Source organism: Pinus tabuliformis, chromosome 9 (assembly GCF_031772625.1).
Source record: "Pinus tabuliformis cultivar Carrire ecotype Pingquan chromosome 9, CPIR1, whole genome shotgun sequence".
In the NCBI taxonomy this organism is placed as follows: Eukaryota; Viridiplantae; Streptophyta; class Pinopsida; order Pinales; family Pinaceae; genus Pinus; species Pinus tabuliformis.
The window spans coordinates 1418732818-1418753417 of NC_142307.1; the positions used below are offsets into that span (position 1 = coordinate 1418732818).

At 40.0% G+C, this 20600-nt stretch overlaps 1 protein-coding gene across 1 annotated transcript in view; it reads right to left on the reverse strand.

Moving 5' to 3' along the window:
• The window catches only part of PEX5 (peroxin 5), a 442866-nt gene that overhangs the window by 117324 nt on the left and 304942 nt on the right, over window positions 1-20600 (reverse strand). Inside the window, exon 10 of the mRNA XM_089444941.1 lies at window positions 3813-3897. Coding sequence (XP_089301067.1) covers window positions 3813-3897 — 85 coding nt within the window. The remainder of the gene's footprint in view (window positions 1-3812; window positions 3898-20600) is intronic.

Below are 20600 nucleotides of genomic sequence, written 5' to 3' on the forward strand. Positions count from 1 at the left end.
CATATCATCATCAATGAACAAGTGTGTAGTGCTACTAGCTGGCTAACTGTCCAAGATAGGAGAAAAAGTTCTCCTATAGGGTTACCCATTTTGGTGGATAACAGTCCCAATTAAGATTTAGTCATATATTTGGTTATATTAAATTTTGTACACCAAAAACAATGGTCACATGGCATATTTTCAGTAATAGGATGCCTATTAATTCACTATTTAGTTTTCGTTGCACAGTTATATCATAAGTATCTAGACAATTTTCCGAAAATAAAGCCTTCACCTCCTATTGACTCCACATAAGGCACTGGTTCTGTTTAGGTTTAGTTGAGGTTGCATTTGGAACACCTCCCTTCCCATTTAGGAGGTTGTTGGGTCCAAACAGCAGAGGCTAGGACTGAGGTGACAATGGGTCCCTGCCCTGTGTGTGCCCATCCAACAGGTTTGCTAAGACCTTAGAGACCCTGCTAATCAGATAGGTAACAGGCACGATGTTCCAACCGCATTTAAGGTGCATCCTATATAAAGTGACATCAAATCAGTTTGCTTTAAAGAGACTGCATCTGAAGCTTTCCTATTTCCTCCTTTGCACATAAGTCAGCCCCAACAAATGATATTCCAATGGCAAACCTGCTAATTTTAGGTATGTTCTATGCTTAGAGCAATTTATTTCAATTTTCACAGTTAGCTCAATATCTTTTCCAGATTAGCAATCACATCAGCATTAATGTAAATTGCAGATAGAACATAAACATAAATCGCTGAAGACAAGCCAAGACAACAGGACACAAGATGTAGCGCTAGTCAGTGACAAACCCCAATGTGGGGAAACCCTTGATCAATTCTTCTTATATGTTCTTCAATAGTTCAGCAGAGAGAGAGAGAGTACATTTACAACAGAAGTCAACACTTTGACTTATCTAGATAAGAGCATAGATCATCTCTAAGAAGATGATACATGAGATCAGTTGAAGACATGCTGCTTCAACTGATTCTCCAAGGTGACTCCTTCACCTATCATTGTGTTGCATCTCGTCATCATGTTGCACCTCATCGTGTTGCACCATGCTGCACCCTATGTTGCACTGTTGTCCTATGTGCCATTGTTGAACCATGTTGTCATACAACATGTCTCATGTGCTTGCCACAGCTATCCATGTTGTCCATGCTGCACCATGCTTGCCATGCTATCCATGCTTGCCATGTTGCACCATGTTGTCCATGCTTGCTGTCCCATTGTGCCACTGCTGCACAATGTCATGGCTGTCCCATTGTGCCACTGCTGCACAATGTCATTGCTGTCCCATTGTGCCACTGCCTCATCATTGTGCTGTCCCATTGAACATTGTGGCACAATATCATTGCTGCTAGTACTGCTGTCCCATCACGGCTTGTTATCCCAGCAATCCAACATTGCTGCTGTCCCAACATACTTACGCTGCTCTAAATATGTATGTACCATTGCCTAGCTGTCCTAGTTGTACTGCTGCACTGTTGTACCTAATAGTCATGCCCAAAACACTGTTGTTCTGGGCATATGGCAGCCTTGCTGTCTTGCTGTCCATGCATCATGGTTCCACCATGCTCCATTGCCTAGCTGTCCACAACACTGTTGTTCCAATGCTGCCTTCACTGTTGCTTATGTGGTGACTGGTTAGGGCATCTGGCAGCCCTTACACACCCAGCCAAACAGCCCCTAAAATCTGCCCAAATTTGCCCTTAATTAATGTGGTTGTCCTCCAAGGAAAGACTGTCCCCTTTGCTATAATTCTGGGCAGCCTTTTAGCCCTTAATAATGGCTCTGCCCTCCTCTCATTACAGTGGCATCCTACAGCCCTTAGAACAGGCCTGCGGCAGCCTTTCTAGAGGACTGTTCCACCCTCTACAAGCCCTCAAACAGCTCCCTTTCTCCTTCGCTTTCTAGCAAGATACTCGGTCTCCTTTCATCCCTTCAGTCTTCCTGAAATGGCTTCAAAACAGCCCTATTTCACCCATGCTGAACTGCCTCTTCTTGCTGCGGCCCTAAGCTTCAAACTTCGGCATTTCTCCCTTCAAGAGCACCCAAACAGTCTCTCTTTCCCACACTGTCTAGGGCAGCCTCTTTCTTGGTTGCGTAGACGCCAGCGTATAGGCTAGGGCTTCTTCTTGATAGCGTAGATACTGGGGCTGTCCTTGTAGCGTTAGGACTTCTCACTTGACTGCATCCTCTAGATTAGGGCAGTGTTCTTCTTGACTGCGGCTAGGGCAGCCTCAATCCTCCAACGTCTTGGGCTTCCACTCCTCGATTTCTCTTCCACTAAAACCCAAGACAAGTGGAGAGAAATCAACATAGAAGTGTGTGTAGAAATGACTATCAAGTCATCTCCTTTTATACTAAAACGTTGAGCACATGTGGGGTATATTTGATTGCTGGCCAACATTGACGAATTGTATTATAACACAAATAAATTCATAACTCCATGAATACTTATCCAAATCGGATGATCTTTAAATCAATCCTACACCTCTCAATGAAAGGGATCCAAGAAAAATATCAGCTGCCATATATAAGATGACCCACATGGAGTTTGGTCCTAGTTGACAATTTTAACAAAATCAAATATATATATACCATAACATATTCAAGGCTGAGCGCATATCCCTAATTTGTCTGCAGTTTTATCCGAATTTTGATGGACTTGATTATATAACAGGTTGGCCTTTCTTTCACCAGACAGTTGCACAATAGTATGTAAGTGGCAGAAGTCTTTTATCCAGTATGATTTCATCCACTATACGAACAGGCTCACACTTCCACAGATCTGAGATATACTGCACACAGCGATCCTGAAGTTCATCGTCCCTTTCACACACATCTCAGAGCCATGGAGCAACTTACCAAGGACACAAAGAAGGCTTGATATTATGTTTCACACTGAAAATTTACCCCTGTTGTGGACTATATTATCCTTGGTGTTCCTGGAGCAACTACACCCTAATGGATGGCCTGAGAAATGCCCTAAACAGGGCCCCTTTTTCTTGGACATGTTGGCTGACAGACCAAACCTCTTTTTGCAAATCTGCTGTGATCATCACCATGTGGAATAGCTGTTGGGTGCCCTGAACTTTCGTCAAGTACACCAGCTTTTATATTTTCAACTTCATAGACATTTACAAGGCAAGAAACAGACCCCTTTGCCACCAGTCAAACTCAGCGGTAACAGTCCCAAAAGCAAAAAAATATAAGAAATTATACAAGAAATCAATAAGCATTAAAAGATATAACATGAACTTAACACAAGATTCGTCAAAATCCAAGTTTCATGCATAGTATCATGCTGTTTGGTACATGTTTTAAGAATGCCTGTCCCTCAATGTACATCAAGCTGTGATCTAGATTCTAGACATAATTTGGAGTGCTTGCTGTTTAAATGGTCCCAGGTTCTACTTCCCTACAAGAGACTGATGCCAGGTGCAAGTCCTCAGTAATGTTGATGGAAGAGATAGCCCTTTGCTTATAGCATCAAAGTCAAAAAAAAAGCCCTTTGGACATGAGATTCGTCCAAAACATTAAAGATAAAAGGAAAAGATAACCTCATGCCAATGTGCTACTTGCCTGAAGAAAGTTGATCATAAACAACATCCAAGAAACATTGATCCAAAAACAGTGCCATATGGATCAAACCAAGAGAAAGAAACATTGAAAGGCACACATAAAAAATATAACAAACCATAAAAAACTGCTTCACGAAACCACTGATGCCATTCATTCTTCTGAAGAGGAATCACAGATTTTCTATTCAATATAGAAAGCAGAAAACAAGAGCAACTTCCAGACATACCATTAGTATGGCTAACACCAAGTGCTAGCAATACTTCCAAGTTAGTTGGATCAGCATCTCTTGCACGTACCATTGAAGCAATGGCCTGGAAAAAGAAACATATTCAGTTATAAGAAGATGTTTTTGAAATCAAATATTCAAGTATTTGTACTATATTATTGAATGATTATTTGAAACATTACCGGGCATTACAAACCCAATTACAACATCTACGAGTGCCTTTCCAAGCTAATTGATCTTAGCAATTGCTTATAAATATTCATATTTTTCCTTTTGTTTTTGTATTTTCTCTGGAACAACATTAACCAAATACTTCCTTTTAATTTGAGTTTTCAAGGAGACTTTTATCAGCACATTAAATTTTCAAATATGACAAAACACACTGTATATTGCTTCAAAACTATAATTCATGACTTCACCTCTTTCCAAGACCGAGCAAAAAACTGAAGAAACAATAAATTTAAAGGCTTGTAAAAATGTTAAACATAGATTTTCTTCAATATAACCTCTACTCAAAACACTGTCATCTACTGCTACCTCCTCTCGTGTCTCTAGAATCTTGATCTATGTAGGATTTGTCATGGAGAATAATATATTGGGCATTGGTTATTGTTGATTTTGGGTAGCATCGGATGTGCTCTAGCTCCAAAATTTTGTAGAGGGGCTAGAATACATGAGATCTCGAGAACACATAAATTGTTTGGAGAAATTCCACCCGGATGAGGAGTTATTAAAATAATTAATATTTTTAATGGGTTCCTAAGTTTAAACTTAAAAAAATAAAAATATTAATGGGTACTAATAAGAATATGGGTGAGAAACTTCTAAGTGATGAGGATCAAGTATGTTTTAATCTTAGCCATTGATTAGGGACTTAATCTTGGCCGTTAATTCATCAACAGGAAAAGTATAAGAGGAGGCTTGAGGGTTAGTTGGAGATACACTGGAGAGATCAGTCAGTTCGATTTTTCTAGGGAAAATTTTGCTACGAAAATCGAACAAGTGATCTGTTGCAGTGAGAGGGGCAATTCCGCAGAGGGACTTCAATCCAAGGCCAAGAATACATAGCAAAGAGGCAAAGAAGCACCAGGAGAGACAATGCAGAGGGAGAGCAGTGACACAGTGACATAGAGGGAGTGCTCTGACGTAGTGATGCAGTGTCGCAGTGACGCAATATCACAGTGACACAGTTCCAGCGCAGAGCTTGGAGCAGCCATCGCTACCCAGCACTGGGAACAGCGCGGTCACCTGTGGGGCTTGTTCATCTGTCTCTGGATAGAGGTAGTTCTGTCGGGTTAATTCTCTGTTGCGTGAGCCAAATTTGGCACCCTAGTTGTATTCAGAAATCTGCTTAATAATACAAACCCTCTATATTCTGCATCAGTTTTCCCGAATTGGGTTTTTCCAGGGACGTTTGTCCAAAAATAATGGTGTCCTTGTGTATTTGTCTCATTCTATTTTCAGTTCATGATCTGTATGTATGTGTAGTCTGCAATAGTGTTTTCATCGTTGTTTAAATTAATTAAATAACTTGTTGAATGTAAAAACAAGTAGGAGATGAAATACCAGTGATTGCAGTAAGATTTCTGATGTGTAGATTCAAAAAATTTCACAGTTACAAGGTATCTTTACATTTATTTTTCTAGACTCATTGATCAGTTTTGATTAGCTGTGGCCATCAAGCTTCTTCTGATATACTGACTAGACGTGCTTGGATGTGTTCATCAGGGAGGCTCTGAGGCAGCTACCTTAGTGCTGCATGATTCAATATTCCTCCATAATAATCACAAAAATCACCTCCCCTTCTAACCGTAGTTTTAAAATCCAGAATTTGTAACCAACCCAGTCCACCTATCAAACCAGTTTTTGAACCGGAACCAGAAAAATTGGACTAGTCAGATCTCAATGAAACGGTCTTTAAAAATGTACATGAGATAATTAATTTTTTATGAAAAAATTTATTTTTAAGATTTAAAACCATGATTCCAAACGCCATTAGAAGCAAAATATGCAAAGTTTGCTCATTTATATACCATGTAAGCATGAGTATATCAAAATGGCACCAACTGCAATACATATCAGCAACATAATACATATTCAATGATGCTCTAAATGGTCTATAGAGTCCCAAAACAATGCTACAAGCTACTAGGCCACTGGCCTACTACAAGTCTACATATCAGTGATCAACATGATCGCTCCTCATCAAACTCGTCACCACTACTAGATATGGGATCATCATCAGGAGCTACATAAACATCATCTGGCTCAATGTCTGAGGATTTCTCAGACTCGTCTATAACCTCAATAGTAGTAGTAGTAGTAACAAAACTATACCTAATAGAAGCATGAGTTGGTCAAGTTGCAAGACTGCTATTTCCCATTAGTTGTTTTACTTTGCTTGGAGGGGTTGTTTTTGGAGGGAAACAACCCCTAATTTTCCGAAAAACCACTCACAGCCACTGAAAACAGCTCTGTGTGGGTTTTCGGTGGCACACATGCACATTGTCAATAACCCGGCTAGGTTATGATGGAAACAGCTAGTTCATGCCAGTTTGGTACCAAACCGAGGTCTTCCTCGATCGAAGCCAGGGTCATTGGCTAGGGTGAACTTAAGGCCTAATGACCAAGTTGGTTTGACCAGGTAGCAGTTCAACTTGGCCGAGTATTAAAATCATGCTTCTAACATGTCACGGCGACTTATATGGCTAATCACCTCGCAGTTACTACTTAGATGGACAGTCACATGTCCAATGAAATTTTCCTCAAGACATGTTGCCTTTCGCCTCTAGGTAAGGCCAAGTTTGGCACTCCAAAGAGGACTGAAGTTACAGAGAAGCGGCAACAGTATGATACTTTGACTCATTGACATAACACCAACGCCTTCTCTACTACCAATAGTTCTTTGTCCTTGGAAGCTATGAGATCTGTTTCTTTGGCTTCCACCTTAATTACAATTTTCACTCACATCCTAGGCATGAACATCCAGAGGCCACTATAAATCACTTCCTAGGGGCCCATCAATCTAAGCCATTATCCATGGAACACTATCAAACAAGTTCTCAGGGTGGACATTCCCATTCCTGGGTCTGGACTTCGGGAATGATAGCAGAAGACCTCTCTTCTTACTTGGAGCTTGTTTGGCTACTATTTTGACCCCTCGTCTTACCTAAAGCTTATTTGGCTACTACTTTGGCATTTTCTTTTATAGTTGACCCCTCTTCTTGTTGCTCGAGCCTTAGGATTTTCTATTTGTACTCGTAGGAGATGCCTTTTGCACAATTCTTATTTCTATTTCAGTATGTTGCACTTTACAGTCTAATTGACCTACTCTGGTTAGCAAGGAATTTATAGTGATAATTTCCTCAATCTTATTAACCCACATGATAGACTTTCTATCACCTTCTCCGTCGTATTTAGGTATTTAATTTTGATTTTATTTAGATAACCAATGCAATCTTGATATCTCTAGTGCGAAGTTGCATGATATGGGAAACATGTACGCATTTCTGAAATGAAAAAACACTAGAAACATGACCCCACAAAAATTTTGGAAACAGGGCTATATATATATATATATATATATATATATATATATATATATAACTTTTTGCCTGTACCTCAATCCTCTAGGGACATCAATCAACACCACCCAATTTTGATGAAACTACCTAATCCAAGCTTTAACATATGGTACGAAAAGCTTAGCATGCCTAATCAATGATCTTAGTTTGAGTGAAGGGTACATTTTCGCTAAGGACACGACAAAGGAGACCAAAAAGAAATATAAAAAACATCAAGGTACATAAAGGGTATGGTACTCTTGATTAATTGCCAGTTCCATACACTCATACATGATAGAATCTAATGAAAATGCTACAATCCTACCAATCATGAAATCCTCAAAATTGTTGAGTACGCTAAATTTTGAATGGGATATGAAATTCTACTTTCTCCATTTGAAGTCTGATGAGAAAGCTCACCACAACAATTTAGCTCCCCTTTCTCTTGTTCTTCCTCTTAGCAACTCCATTTTGTTGAGGATTGTATGGAACAATGACCTCCCTCTTAATCTCGACTTCTCTGAAGAATTATTTGAACTCATTTGAAGTATATTCTCCTCCATTATATGTCCTCCAGATCTTTGATCTTCTTTCCTATTTGATTTTCCACGAGAGGCTTGAAGTCCTTGAACACATCGAAAATCTGATCCTTGGTCTTCAAGTAGAAGATTCAAGTTTTACGAGAGCGATCATCAATAAATATCGCATAGTATAAGTATCCTCAACCGATTTCACTGGTATGGGCCCACAAAGATCAGAATGAATGAGATGAAGAATCTCCTTAGATCTATTGCTACTAGAAGGGAATGGTCTTTTGATATTCTTCCCACTGGCACATCCTTGACATACTGCTTCATGGTCAAACTGCATCCTGGCTATTCCTGAAACCATCTTGCTCACAATAGGAAAAGTTTTATAATGAATGTGGGCAAATCTCCAATGCTAAAATTCACATTGATTAGAAGTGACATGGACCAATGTTTGAATTGGATGTCCACAAACTTTGTAAAGGCCTTCATCTTGAACACCAAGTGTGAAGGTTGACCTCATGTTAGATCCTCTTGGTCAGGCAAGGACCCTTCCATTGATGAATGCAATTCTAAATCCCTTGTCTTCCATGGCATAGATGGAGACAAGATTCTTCTTCAAGATTGGCACATATAGTATGTCATGTAGATGAATGGTTTGACCAAAATTCAAAGGAAAAGTAGTAGAGCCAGACCCTTTGACATCATGAGAAGAGTTATCCCCAAGTAAAATTTTCAAATTGGTTTCCCTCTCAACCAAATTTGAGAGGACTTCACGATACCCAGTAAAATGTCTAGATGCCCCACTATCCACCAACCAACTATCAATGCTATTGAAAGAAGAGCTAGAAATGTTGAATTTTCATAGCTTAGGAGGTACTCCAAGCCCTATGGTTCAGGGTTTGGAGTTTGGAGCACCACAAAAGTCACTTGTGGGTTTGGAACTCAAGGTTGGGTTTTTCACCCATCGATGTTTGGGCCAAAACCATGCATCATTTTGGAAATGTGATGGATGGAGATGATAGAGGACGACGAGGAGAATCTAACACTTTGAGAATCGTCGAATTATGAGATGTCCTTGATGAGTTATGAACTTTTGAAGTTGAAAATTAGTTTTTTGGGCATTCAAGTCATATAGGTATTATCACTCAGATGTTTTCCCTAGAAGTTATCAAAGAAGGAATAGTCTGAGGTAACCACAAACCTAATCTTTTAGACTCGGGTTCTAGGCTACCTAAGTCCAGAAAGGACTCTCTCTTTATAATTTAACTTTGTTTTGGGTAGGGTTTTAGGTTAGTTATTATTGCTCATGATGTTTTATTTTGATTGGGTGGTGGAATTAAGAAAACATATGGGCAAAACAAGTATTCAGGCCATTGGGCTATGGAGTCAATCAAAGAGTGGCTTAACTGGATCTGATCAATCACTAAAGTAAGAGTTCACAGGGCAGGCTAGCACAGCAAAAAGCAAATCTGCAGGTTCAAATGGATGAGGTAGTCCTAACCAGGGCAAAGGGCAATGAAGAATCCTTAACCGGGATTAAGATGAAGAAAAGAAGGATGATCAGTAGCAAAGGGCAATGAAGAATCCTTAACCAGAATTAAGATGAAAAAATAAGGATGATCAGTAGCAAAGGGCAATGAAGAATCCTTTACTATAGACCAAGAGGAGGAAAACTACGGAAGTAAGGGAGCAATTAAGAATTCCCAGACCAAGATAGTTTAGTAGAAAACATATAGAAAGTAAACAGTTAAAACAGAGAGCATTTAAGCTAATTCTGAGATATCATTCCTTGTTTACTTTTCAGATTTCATAAGAGACACACATGAATATTTATAACATCAAGAGAAAACAATATTTAAACATGAAGAGATAATATTTATTTGTTCCAACTGTGTACAAGAATCCAGTGAAATGTCCTTAGCTTTATTTCATAATCCAGCAAAACCAGTACAGTCTTGAGTACAATAGCTCCTTAGCTCGAAATAAAATGTCTATAGAAATGTATTTTAATCCACACTAATTACTTCATTTTGTGAAGTATTTATACAAAAATTGTTACAAAATATCTCATAGCAATATGAGAATTATTCTAGGAAACTGAAAATATCTTCAAGCACGAAGATAGAGATAGATGGCGAACTGTCTTCTTGCTGTCCCTTTTATTATGATTGTGTTGGTTGTTGTAATTCGGATTTGGTTCTTTCACTTGCTGGATACTTACGTGCTATATTCACATTATGTCTTCAACCTACTGATACTCTTTACCTATTCTAATTTGACTTTGTCTTACCTGTTTTACCTGGCAGCCATGTTTTACCATATAGATTTACTGCAGTAACTTCATAGTAAATCTGTCAGTTTTGTCCACCATTCACTGTCAGGTAATTTCATCCTTATCATCTTTTTGTATATCTCGTTAGCTTCTGTATACTTAGCAAAATTTGGCCTGCTGGTAAACAAGTGCTTTACCTCATGCTCTATGAAAAATAGATTTTCAAGACTATCATATAATACCTTTCCAGTGGGCAAAGATTTTACCCCTGAAGTACTAGCTTGGCTTCTGGCCAGCTTGTTTAGTCTTTCAATATAATCATCTTGGGAGTCCTTTTTCTCTTAAAATACCATACTTTGTCATAAATATATCAATGTTTGTTTGGATACTCTGGCATTTTTTCTCAAGATTTAGCATAAGGTTTCTCTTGGTGAGAACCTTTTTTATTTCTATGATTGTTCCAGTTCTGTCTTCTATTTCCAGTTCATCCAGCTGATACTTGTTTCTGCTATCCAATAATGTTATCAATTGATTGGCTTCTTCAAGTTTATCTCCCAATCCTTCCATTGTCTTGCGGATTGCTTCTGTGGCCACTTTGACTAGTTCAGTCTGTTCAAAAATAATTTGAATACATGGCCAAACATCATTGATGGAATCAATGATATTGGCCCAAAGAATTTCCTTCATGTCTCCAAGTGGTTGTTGCAATGTCAAGTCCTTTTCAAGGACTTTTATTCTCTCTCCCATTCTTTGATTCTTTTGAGCTTCTTCTTTTTGTTGTATATGTGCAAGTTTGCAATTAGTTTCCAAACTTGACACTTGTTCTCTAAGTTTCTTGAGCTCAGTAGCCTGGATGGTCATCTCCTCCATGGCTTTTACCAATTCAACTGTCTTTTCCATTGATGTCCTTATGCTTGTTGATGTACCTGTAACTGGCAGAGCAGTAGCTGGTGGAACTGTTGGTGCTAATGAAGCAGCCAATGTGGAGGGTATTGTTGTAGAAACTGTAGGAATTACAGTCTGAGGAGTGGTGGCCAACTCACTCTGTTTAGACTGTATCAAATTATCCAGTTCTTTCTCTGTTTCTTTTAGTTGTTCATTTAGCTTAAGGACTAAGTCCATAAGCTCTTCCTCCTTCTAAGTTTCCAATACTTCAGCTATCTGAGGATGATGCAGGGGAGGAATCTTGAGCTGCTTTTTCAGTGCAGCTATGTCATCATTTTTCTTCTTAATAAGCTTTTCTGCAGCTTTCACATCTTTGGGATCATGGCCCAGTTCTATGACTAAGTCCTCTAGGGACTTTATTCTGGTATCTTTGGCCTGTGAAGAGGCCTTCTCTAACTGGAATTGCGCTGATATATTATTCAACGAATTTTGAAGTTGGTGAGCTACAATTGCCTTACTGGTTAAAGTGGAGTAGACCATTTCCCCAGTTTGCTTATGTAATTCTATTTGGTCAATAGGATGGATATCCTTTGCCAATACTTCAAACTCTATTTTCAAATAATCTGAAATTGACCTAGGCTGCTATGTAGTTGGCTTCACAAAAGTCATCTGCATTTTTCCTTCTTTCACATCAAAGGCTGACATTAGCCTTGTCTGATTAGTTGGAGCCATCTTTAGGTAATGCACATAACTTTGGGCCTTCAATCTCTCATTCCTAGCCTTTATTTCTTTATATTTCTCTCTGATGTCTTGGCTCTGGCCAGTAGGAGCCCTGAAGGAGGATACTTCCACGCTCTGTTGCCTTTCTAGCATTTGAGCCTGTGAGGTGGAAGGTTCTTGTGTACCTCCTGAGGGAGTGGTATGCCTGCTTTCTGCACCTGTAGTTCCTGTTGTTTCTTTAGTAAACTCATGTTCTAAAAATGGATTCAACCTTTGCCTCTTGACATAAATTTGGGCAATAGGTCTACTAGAAGGAGTGACCTCCTCTCTATCTCTTTTAGGATTCCTCTCCTCATTTAGAGGAGTCTGTAAAATAGGAGGATTGCTCATGATATGTTCTAGTTGAGCAAGTTCTTCTGAAATCTCTGGCTGTTCTGATTCCTCTGGCTGCTCTGATGGTTGTTGCTCTTGAGGTCCTTCTTCTGCTATTTGCCCACTGTGTCCTTGTGATTCTCTTTGAGATTGGGACTCTCCTGGCACCTGTACAAATGAATCTTCATCAAGTCTTCTTTCTAAATCAATCAATACATTATCGACAACAACTTTTGTGCTATCTCGGTCTACCAAAGTGTTTTCCACCCATTCTCGCTGATTTGCATACTATTCAATTTCAGGAATTCTATGCTGGATATAAGGAGATAATTTGTTCTTTTGTCTCCTATTGCAAATGAACTCTAAAGGGTCATAATTCCAAATAAAACTTTGTTTTAGTTTCAGCCTTCAGAGGATTTCTTCTGCTTCCTTTCCTGCTTCCCTACTATTACATATGAAGGGGCCAAGTTGATCTTTTATCCTAAGTTGATCTTTCTTCTTGGCCTTCACAAAATGCACCTCATTTGAATTAATCATTTGCTTGTAGTACTCCAAAGAAAACAATCTCATAGGGAGGTATCTAGGCAGTTTGTAGGGAGCCAGCTCACGTCCATATATTCTGATTTCAGTATGGTTTTGGTACAAGAACAATCTCCCACTCTATATTGTTTGGACCACTATAGGACCCTCCTGATATTTGCGCTGATTCTGGGGGGAGGGCTTCCTAATAGCATAGTTTCCACCGGAAGTACAAAGAGATCTATGAAATCAATATAAGAATATTGAGAGTTATTTAGGTGGATTAATGAAGTCCAGAAGACCACTGATCTAGGATTGCCTCTGGTATCAAGCTTCTGGAGTGTGATTGGGAATTTGTCAGCTTGATAATACAGGAAAATATGATATAAAACTGAAGAATATTTGAACACTCTTTCATTATCCATCTTCATGAACTGATCATGCATTTTATCAGCAATGAAATTAGCATAGTCAAACATTATGGCTGGGGGCTGCCCAAGAGAGTAGATGGACATAAAGGCTATAATGATTTCATCAACAAATTCACTTGTAGTCTGGCCTAACACACTAGATATCATTTCTCTGATGTCTCGGCCAAGATCAAAGAATATAGTCCACATGTAAGGGGGAGGGTCTTTTGGAATGTATTGTTCTTCCCTGATGAAGGTCTGGTATAACCGAGCAAGTTTGATTGAGGTGAGTGTAGGGTATCTGTTCAGCAAATCTCCAACAGAAAGAGGGGTCAGGCTTTGGCTTGGTTGTAATTGCAGCATTTCATTTATGGACTCAGCAGTGATGGTAAATAATACAGAATGATCAGGGGTCATCACTGCCCTTTGGCTGGGATTGTAGTTCATATGGCAGTAATGGATAATCTCTAGGAAGATATGAACTCTGGGGAACTGGTATTTGGGTAAACCTGATTCCCAAAGTCCTATGTAGTCTACATGGTTCAGGTACTGGTCTCTGTACCTGCAGTATAGTTTCAAAGGGGATTCTTGGACAGAGGTATCTTTAATATGAAAATCTTTATCTACCAATGGGAGATGGTCTAAATCTATGTGAGGAGTAGAAATGGGCAGGACATTCAATACAATTAGGGCAGCGATCCTTAGTTCTTGTGGATTCAAGGATGAGGGCGAAGGGTTTTCAGTGATATTCGGGAAACTAGTCTAATTCAAAGTATTTGGAATCACTGGGCAACTGTCTTGCTGAATTACTTAGTAATTTAAAGCAATTGAGTCCAGGTTTGGGAATAAAACAGGGTTTCTCAGCGAATTTGGGTAAACACCTAGTTTTGGCTTTTGAATGGAGTAATGGCGACTGTGCACTATTTGCAGGAAACGCACGTGACTGAAAGGTGGTCTAGAGTTTCAGCAGCTTCGGTAAGTTGGCAGATGGATGTGGGTTGACGGTTGCATGGAGGTCTGAGCGGTCTTTTTCACGATAAAACAAAAAACAATGAGTTTTTTAGTTTTATTCATAAATTCAATGATTTTGGCGGGTACACTGGGAAAAGGACACTTGGCGTTAAGCGGGGGATGTGACATTTTGTAATTTAGCAGGAGGCGGTAAGCGGGATCGTATTGCACCGCTTTTGGGATAAAGTGGTTTTGGGGGGAGGCCGCCCGATGCCATTCATCGGGTGCCACGTAGTGGCGGGGTGAATAGTGAAACCACCCATATCGGGCAGGTAAAGGTCGGCCTTCAGAGGCCGCCCAATATGAGCGTCGATCGTTGGATCAAAGGGGTTGGATCGCACAATGATCGGGGCGATGATTTGATGTGAGGTTTAATGGAGGGGCCCGGCGGGGTTTTTAATACGCATATGGATTAATTAATGAAGGATTATGGAGGTTTAATGAAGTCGGGAATGATTTCATTGGTGGGGACAGATTATCAATTAATCATTGATTGATTAATTAACCTCTTTTATTCGGTAGTGGGTCATGGTTATTAATTAGTCGCTGATCGACTCAATTAACTCATTTAACTATTCACTAATAAAGTTTATGTTTCAAACCTTCAGAGCTGGATATTAACATATGGGTTTTTAATCAAATATACAGGAAAGGGTTTATTTTGGGATTTAATAATATGGTTAATGAATTAATATGAAAAGGGTGGAAAGGATTTTTACCATAAGTTTAATGTATAACACATAATTGGCGCACTTTATTCATATACACAAAATACTTAGGGTAAGATGGTTTTTATGAGTTGTTTGAGTGAAAAGGGGTTTGCTTGGGGGTGATTACTTTCCCTAGGCAAATGGTGATTTTACCTTTAGGAAAAGGGATTTTTTAGGGGAAAACGAATGAATTGAAGGGGGGTGAATTTTCATGAGGGGATTTTAGTACTTAGGACCTATAAGTTATTGGGCCGAGGGTCCGGTCCCTCCAGAAGTCAGAGAAATGCTTTGAGCCCCTTTAACTTAAGGTTTTAGGTACTTTTGACTTTGCTTATGGGAAATTAGTAAAATTAAGGGTGAAATGAATGGGGAAATTAATCACTTGCCTTTGTGTAAATGCTCAATTATCATCCATACTTTAGAAATTTGGTGATGAAGGTACATGATATGATTTTATCTAATCAATCATCATAATTCTGCAACCATGCAACTACTTACCCATCTACTCATCCTACCATTTTTTCTACTCTTTATTAGGGTGCACTTAAGCTCGCAAACCCTTATCAAAACATTTTTATTTTCTTTCACAATAGAAACCTATCTAAGTCTATCTTTATTACATCCAAGGGTTCAAATTAAATTGTTGAGCTCCTTTTATTTACTCTACCTATCTACTTATCTGCCAAGATTAAACAGTTTGGTCAGATTTTATTCTCTATCTCTAAGCATGAAATTCAAAACATGGAATAACCAAGATTAAACTGTTTGATTACCATGGATTGTGGCATGAATAACAAGTTGCACACAATCATTATTATGCAGAAAAGTAAATAGTAGTGGCATTTGGACTTGCACACTTTCATGGTCTTTTTGTTTTTGGGGTTCATATTTTCATCTTTTTTGACCTTTTTCTTTATTCTTTTTGTCCTTTGATTTTTCTTTTAGGACATACCCTCTTTACATTCTTTATTTTTTTTTATTTTTTGAATATGTAAAACAATTTTAGAAAGCAAAGGCATGTACATATTACAGTTTTGACCTCAGCCATTCAAAAATTATGACTCCTATTGGTATAGGAACATAACAATAGGCTTGAAGTGAAAAGGCACAAAAGACATGTCACTTGGAGAAGTCGTTGAGCCCTCTTGTTTGGTACAAATAAGAGGTGAATTGAATCATTTGATGGGACATCCAAAAGGTGCAATACAAGGGCATCAAGAGTGAAGAAGGATCTCGGCTAAGAGAACAAGGATACTTCTATTTAGGCCACAGGAAGGAAGGAACTTCAGCGAAGAAGGGAAGATTGTTTGAGAGCCTTTTTATGAGTGTTTGTCAAGGATTACTTTGGGTCATCAACACGCTGCCCTCCACCAGTCCAATGATGCCCAATACTCCACTACAAGATCTCCTCCTACGATAGGCTTACATCCACCAAGACAAGCCTTCCAATTGGCTCCCATAGGTTGCTCATGAAACTAATCCAAAACCGGTCTAAACCTAGACCCAATACAAGTCAAATCTGGCTGCAAACATAACACAAGTCTGGGGTATAAATTGTTGTGACCTAGTTAGGGCATAACAGTGACCTATGTTAGCCCTACAACTCACCTTCACAACCCCTTTTCAATTGCAGCTTCCCTTCTCTTTCTCCATGCTAATGATCTAGGCACTTATTAGCCCTCAAATAGCCCCACGCATGCCTTGTTCTGAGGTGTTAAGGCCTGCGACCTACCAAAACCGTCCTCTTGTGCTTACGGTCTGCATAAAATAGAGAAGTCCATGCTTATTTGATGCCACACAGACCTACGATTTTCCCTCCTTATCCTCGACCCCGTTGTAGGATGAAACAACCCTTCAAACAATCACAAAAGGGCTCTCAAACAACCTTCCCTTCTTCGTTGAATTGCCTTCCTTCCTGCGGCCCAAACAAAAGTATCCTTGCTCTCTTAGCCGAGTTCCTTCTTCACTCTTGTTGCCCTCGTATTGCGCCTTTTGGATGTCCCCTCAAATGATCCAATTCACCTCTTATTTATTCCAAACAAGAGGGCTCAACGACTTCTTCAAGTCACATGTCTTTTGGGGCTTTTCACTTCAAGCCCACATGACTTGAATGCCCAAAAATTCAGAACTCATCAAGGACATCACAGAATTTGACGATTCTCTGCAAATTTCAGACTCCCTCTTTGCTTCTACATGGCTCTGCATCAGCCCCTCTGGCTCAGCGCTGCCATTGCTGGATCTCCCTCTGCCTTCTCTGTTGAGTATCCTCCGACTGGGAAAGATTTCCCTTTGGATACTATCCCTGCCCCTCACTGCAAAATCTCACTTTGAATCTCTCTCTGGCAGCTGCTCTGCTTCAGAAATTCGATCTTCTGAACTCTCTTGCTATGTTCTCCAAGTGCCCATCGAGCCTTCTCTTATAATCCTCTCATTGATCAATCAACGGCCCAGATTAGATTCTAATCAATGGCTAGGATCATATTGACTTGATCTCCGCCTTCTTCTAGAAGTTTCACCCACAGTTTATATTAATACCCTTTAATTATTTTAATTTCCTAAGTTTAGACTTAGGGTCCCATTAAAAATAATTAATTATTTTAATAAAATCGTCTTCAGGTGGAATTTCCCAAAATGATTTTTGGGTATTGGAGAATGCATGTGTATAAGCCTCCTTGCAAATTTTGAGACGCACATCTGATGCTACCAGAAATCAACACTCCCTCCTAGCAACGAATGAGCTCTAGCATGCCTCCCACTAAAGCATCACCCTGACTTCATAAGATCGTCTTCTGCGTTGTTGATGTCTGACATGTTGTCCACCAACTACTGCGCTGTCGTCGTAATTGTACTACTGCTGACACTACCACTGTCAACACTGCATTCGTACTACAGCTCCCTCTCAAGTGTTGCATCTATGTTGTTGCTAGCACTGCCATTACCAACTGCCACTGCACTGCAAAATGTACTGCTACTCTATCAACAACGGAAAAACATCCCAAATTACTGAACTAATTGTCTTCAGTATGATACCATGTGAATGTTGGAGCCTGACTGCTGCTAGTCTCTGCGCTGACCCTCTCAATCTACTGCACTCCTGCGAACCTTTGCTCTGAGCCATTTGCAGTGCCACCAACTCTACTCTGCATTGTTCAGTCTCTGGCACTCCTAGCCACTGCAACTGTCTCTTCAACACTCCACGACACGATCCGATACTAGTCCATCCTGCTACTTCTGATCTGGGCTCCCATAGCAAGGAATTGATCCGAGAGGTGGGTTCCTCAAGAACCCTGCCCATCTGCAGCTCTTTCGAACTATAGCTCTAAATCACCTCACCTCCCTCCTGGAGATGTGGTTGCCATCTCTGCCACAAAAACTGTTGAATTGCTCCTCTCCGCTTCTTACTGCTACTGCTCAGCAAATAAGAAAACGGACTTCTTGGTGGGAAGTCTTCTGAGAAAAAAATTTCCTCACTGTGCTTCTCTTCTCTTTTGACATCTTTCTGCCCGGCAAAACGGCCTGCAGAAAAGACTACGTCCCACCAGCTTCTCTTCATGATGAGGCTTCAGCACTACTCCCTCTGCCCTAGCAAACATTCGAACTGGGAGTCCTTCCTCTCTGTCGACTCACTCAGAGAGACATTGCCTCGAAAATCAACCCTCCGGCTAGGACTACGCAATCCCTCTGGGGTTTCAAATCGCTGCCTCCTGCAGCTTTTTCGATCTCCCTCTTCTGCTCAGCAATGGGTTCTTTGGCATAGATCTTCTTGTTCCACCTGTAGCTCCGATACCATGTAAAAATTCCTAAACCAGAATCCCTACTACAGCAACTGATGATATTTCTCCTACTTGTTAGATTTACATGAACAAGTTATTTGCAATTTCCTACGACAAATATTGAAATACATACATTGCAGCCTTCACTTAATTAATTTATATGCGGAAACAAGAGACTGAGCAAGAAAGAAAATACAACACAATAACACCGTTATTTTTGGACAAATGTCCCCAGAAAAACCCAATGTGGGAAAATCGATGCAGCAGATCTGAGGGTTTTATTATTATGCAGTAGTAAAATCTAAATACATCTCTGGAAGCCTTCCCAGCAATCCAGTTACAGAGAATAAACCTGACAAAGAGATTTGTGAGATTACCTCACACTATCACTGGAAATCCTGCCTGATCCAGCCCCAGAATAATTTCCCCCGACTTTACTGGCCGCCTCTGCGCAGTGTTTGTGTTAGCCCAGCGTCAAGCTCACTGGGGATAGCGTCAATCCTCTGGCTGGTCGATTTGTTGCCCAGGTGATTCAATTTCTGCCTCCTGGTCTGAAACCTAGCTCCCAGCTTCTGAAACTCAAATTCCCTCTACAAATTTTAGACTCCCTCTTGACTTTGGCGCTGCCTCTGCGTCAGCCCCTCTGGCTCAGAACTGCCACTGTTGGATCTCCCTCTGCCTTCTCTGCTGAGTATCCTTCGACTGGGAAAGATTCCCCTTCGGATATTATCCATGCCCCTCACTGCAAAAGCTCACTTTGAATCTCTATTCGGCAACTGCTCTACTTTAGAAATTCGATCTTTTGAACTTTCTCGGTGTGTTCTCCAAGTGCCCATCAAGCCTTCTCTTATAATCTTCTCGGTGATCAATCAACAACCCAGATTAGATTCTAATCAATGGCTAGGATCATATTGACTTGATCTCCGCCTTCTTCTAGAAGTTTCACCCACAGTTTATATTAATACCGTTTAATTATTTTAATTTCCTAAGTTTAGACTTAGGGTCCCATTAAAAATAATTAATTATTTTAAGAAAACTGTCTCCAGGTGGAATTTACCAAAATGATTTACGGGTATTGGAGAATGCATGTGTCTAAGCCTCCCTGCAAATTTTGAGGCTTAGAGCACATTCAATGCTACGAGAAATCAACATATCCTAGGAGCAAATTTTGTAGTGGAGTATTGGGCATCATTGGACTGGTGGAGGGCAGCATGTTCATGACCCAAAGTAGCCCTTGACAAGCAATCATAATGAGAGCTTGACAGCTAAAGGTTAGGTGAATGATTGAGCCTAATGTGTAGCTCTTTAATGGACGAAAGAAGCTACTAGATTGGCATATTGGAGCTCAAGTATTGCCTAGCCTAGAAGAGCAGATTGGATCAACGCGAGTTCATTGTAGCAGAAGCGACTTACAGCAGTGATAGGTGGAAACCCCCCTGGAGACTCTATGTGTTGTCTCTTGATGGACTAAGGGACAGGTAGAGAGAAGAACGAGAGAGACAGACCAACAAAACGAGATACGACATAGAGATTGCAACGAGATTGTTATTGTATCTTGTATCCCTTGTATGGGAGCCCTAGACTGTTGTATTACTCAATTGGTTTAATATAACGAAGATTGGGTTGTTGTACATATTTGTACAATATTTTGTAAAAAGTTGTCAATACTTGTGCATGTGTGATTTACTGCTTTATGTTGTTCCATTGTGCAAAGTAGTTCTATTGACACTCTTCGTTTGGTAGCGCCATAGATTCTAAGATTCTATCCTAGACCCAAGATCGTAGAAATTCAACAAGAAAGAGCAGCAACAAGAACATATTCAAATTGAGAATTAGCAACGTTATTAGCATACCCTATATTTTTAGTCCTCTTTTGAGGGCGTTGGGGCTCTTCAGCACTTGCATGGGCAGCAGGATCTCTTCCACTCCTATTGTTGAAGTTGGTGTAGCCATTGTAGCTGTTGTTTCTAGGCCTTTGAGCATTTCTTCTATCTAGACAATCTCGAGCAATGTGTCCAAATTG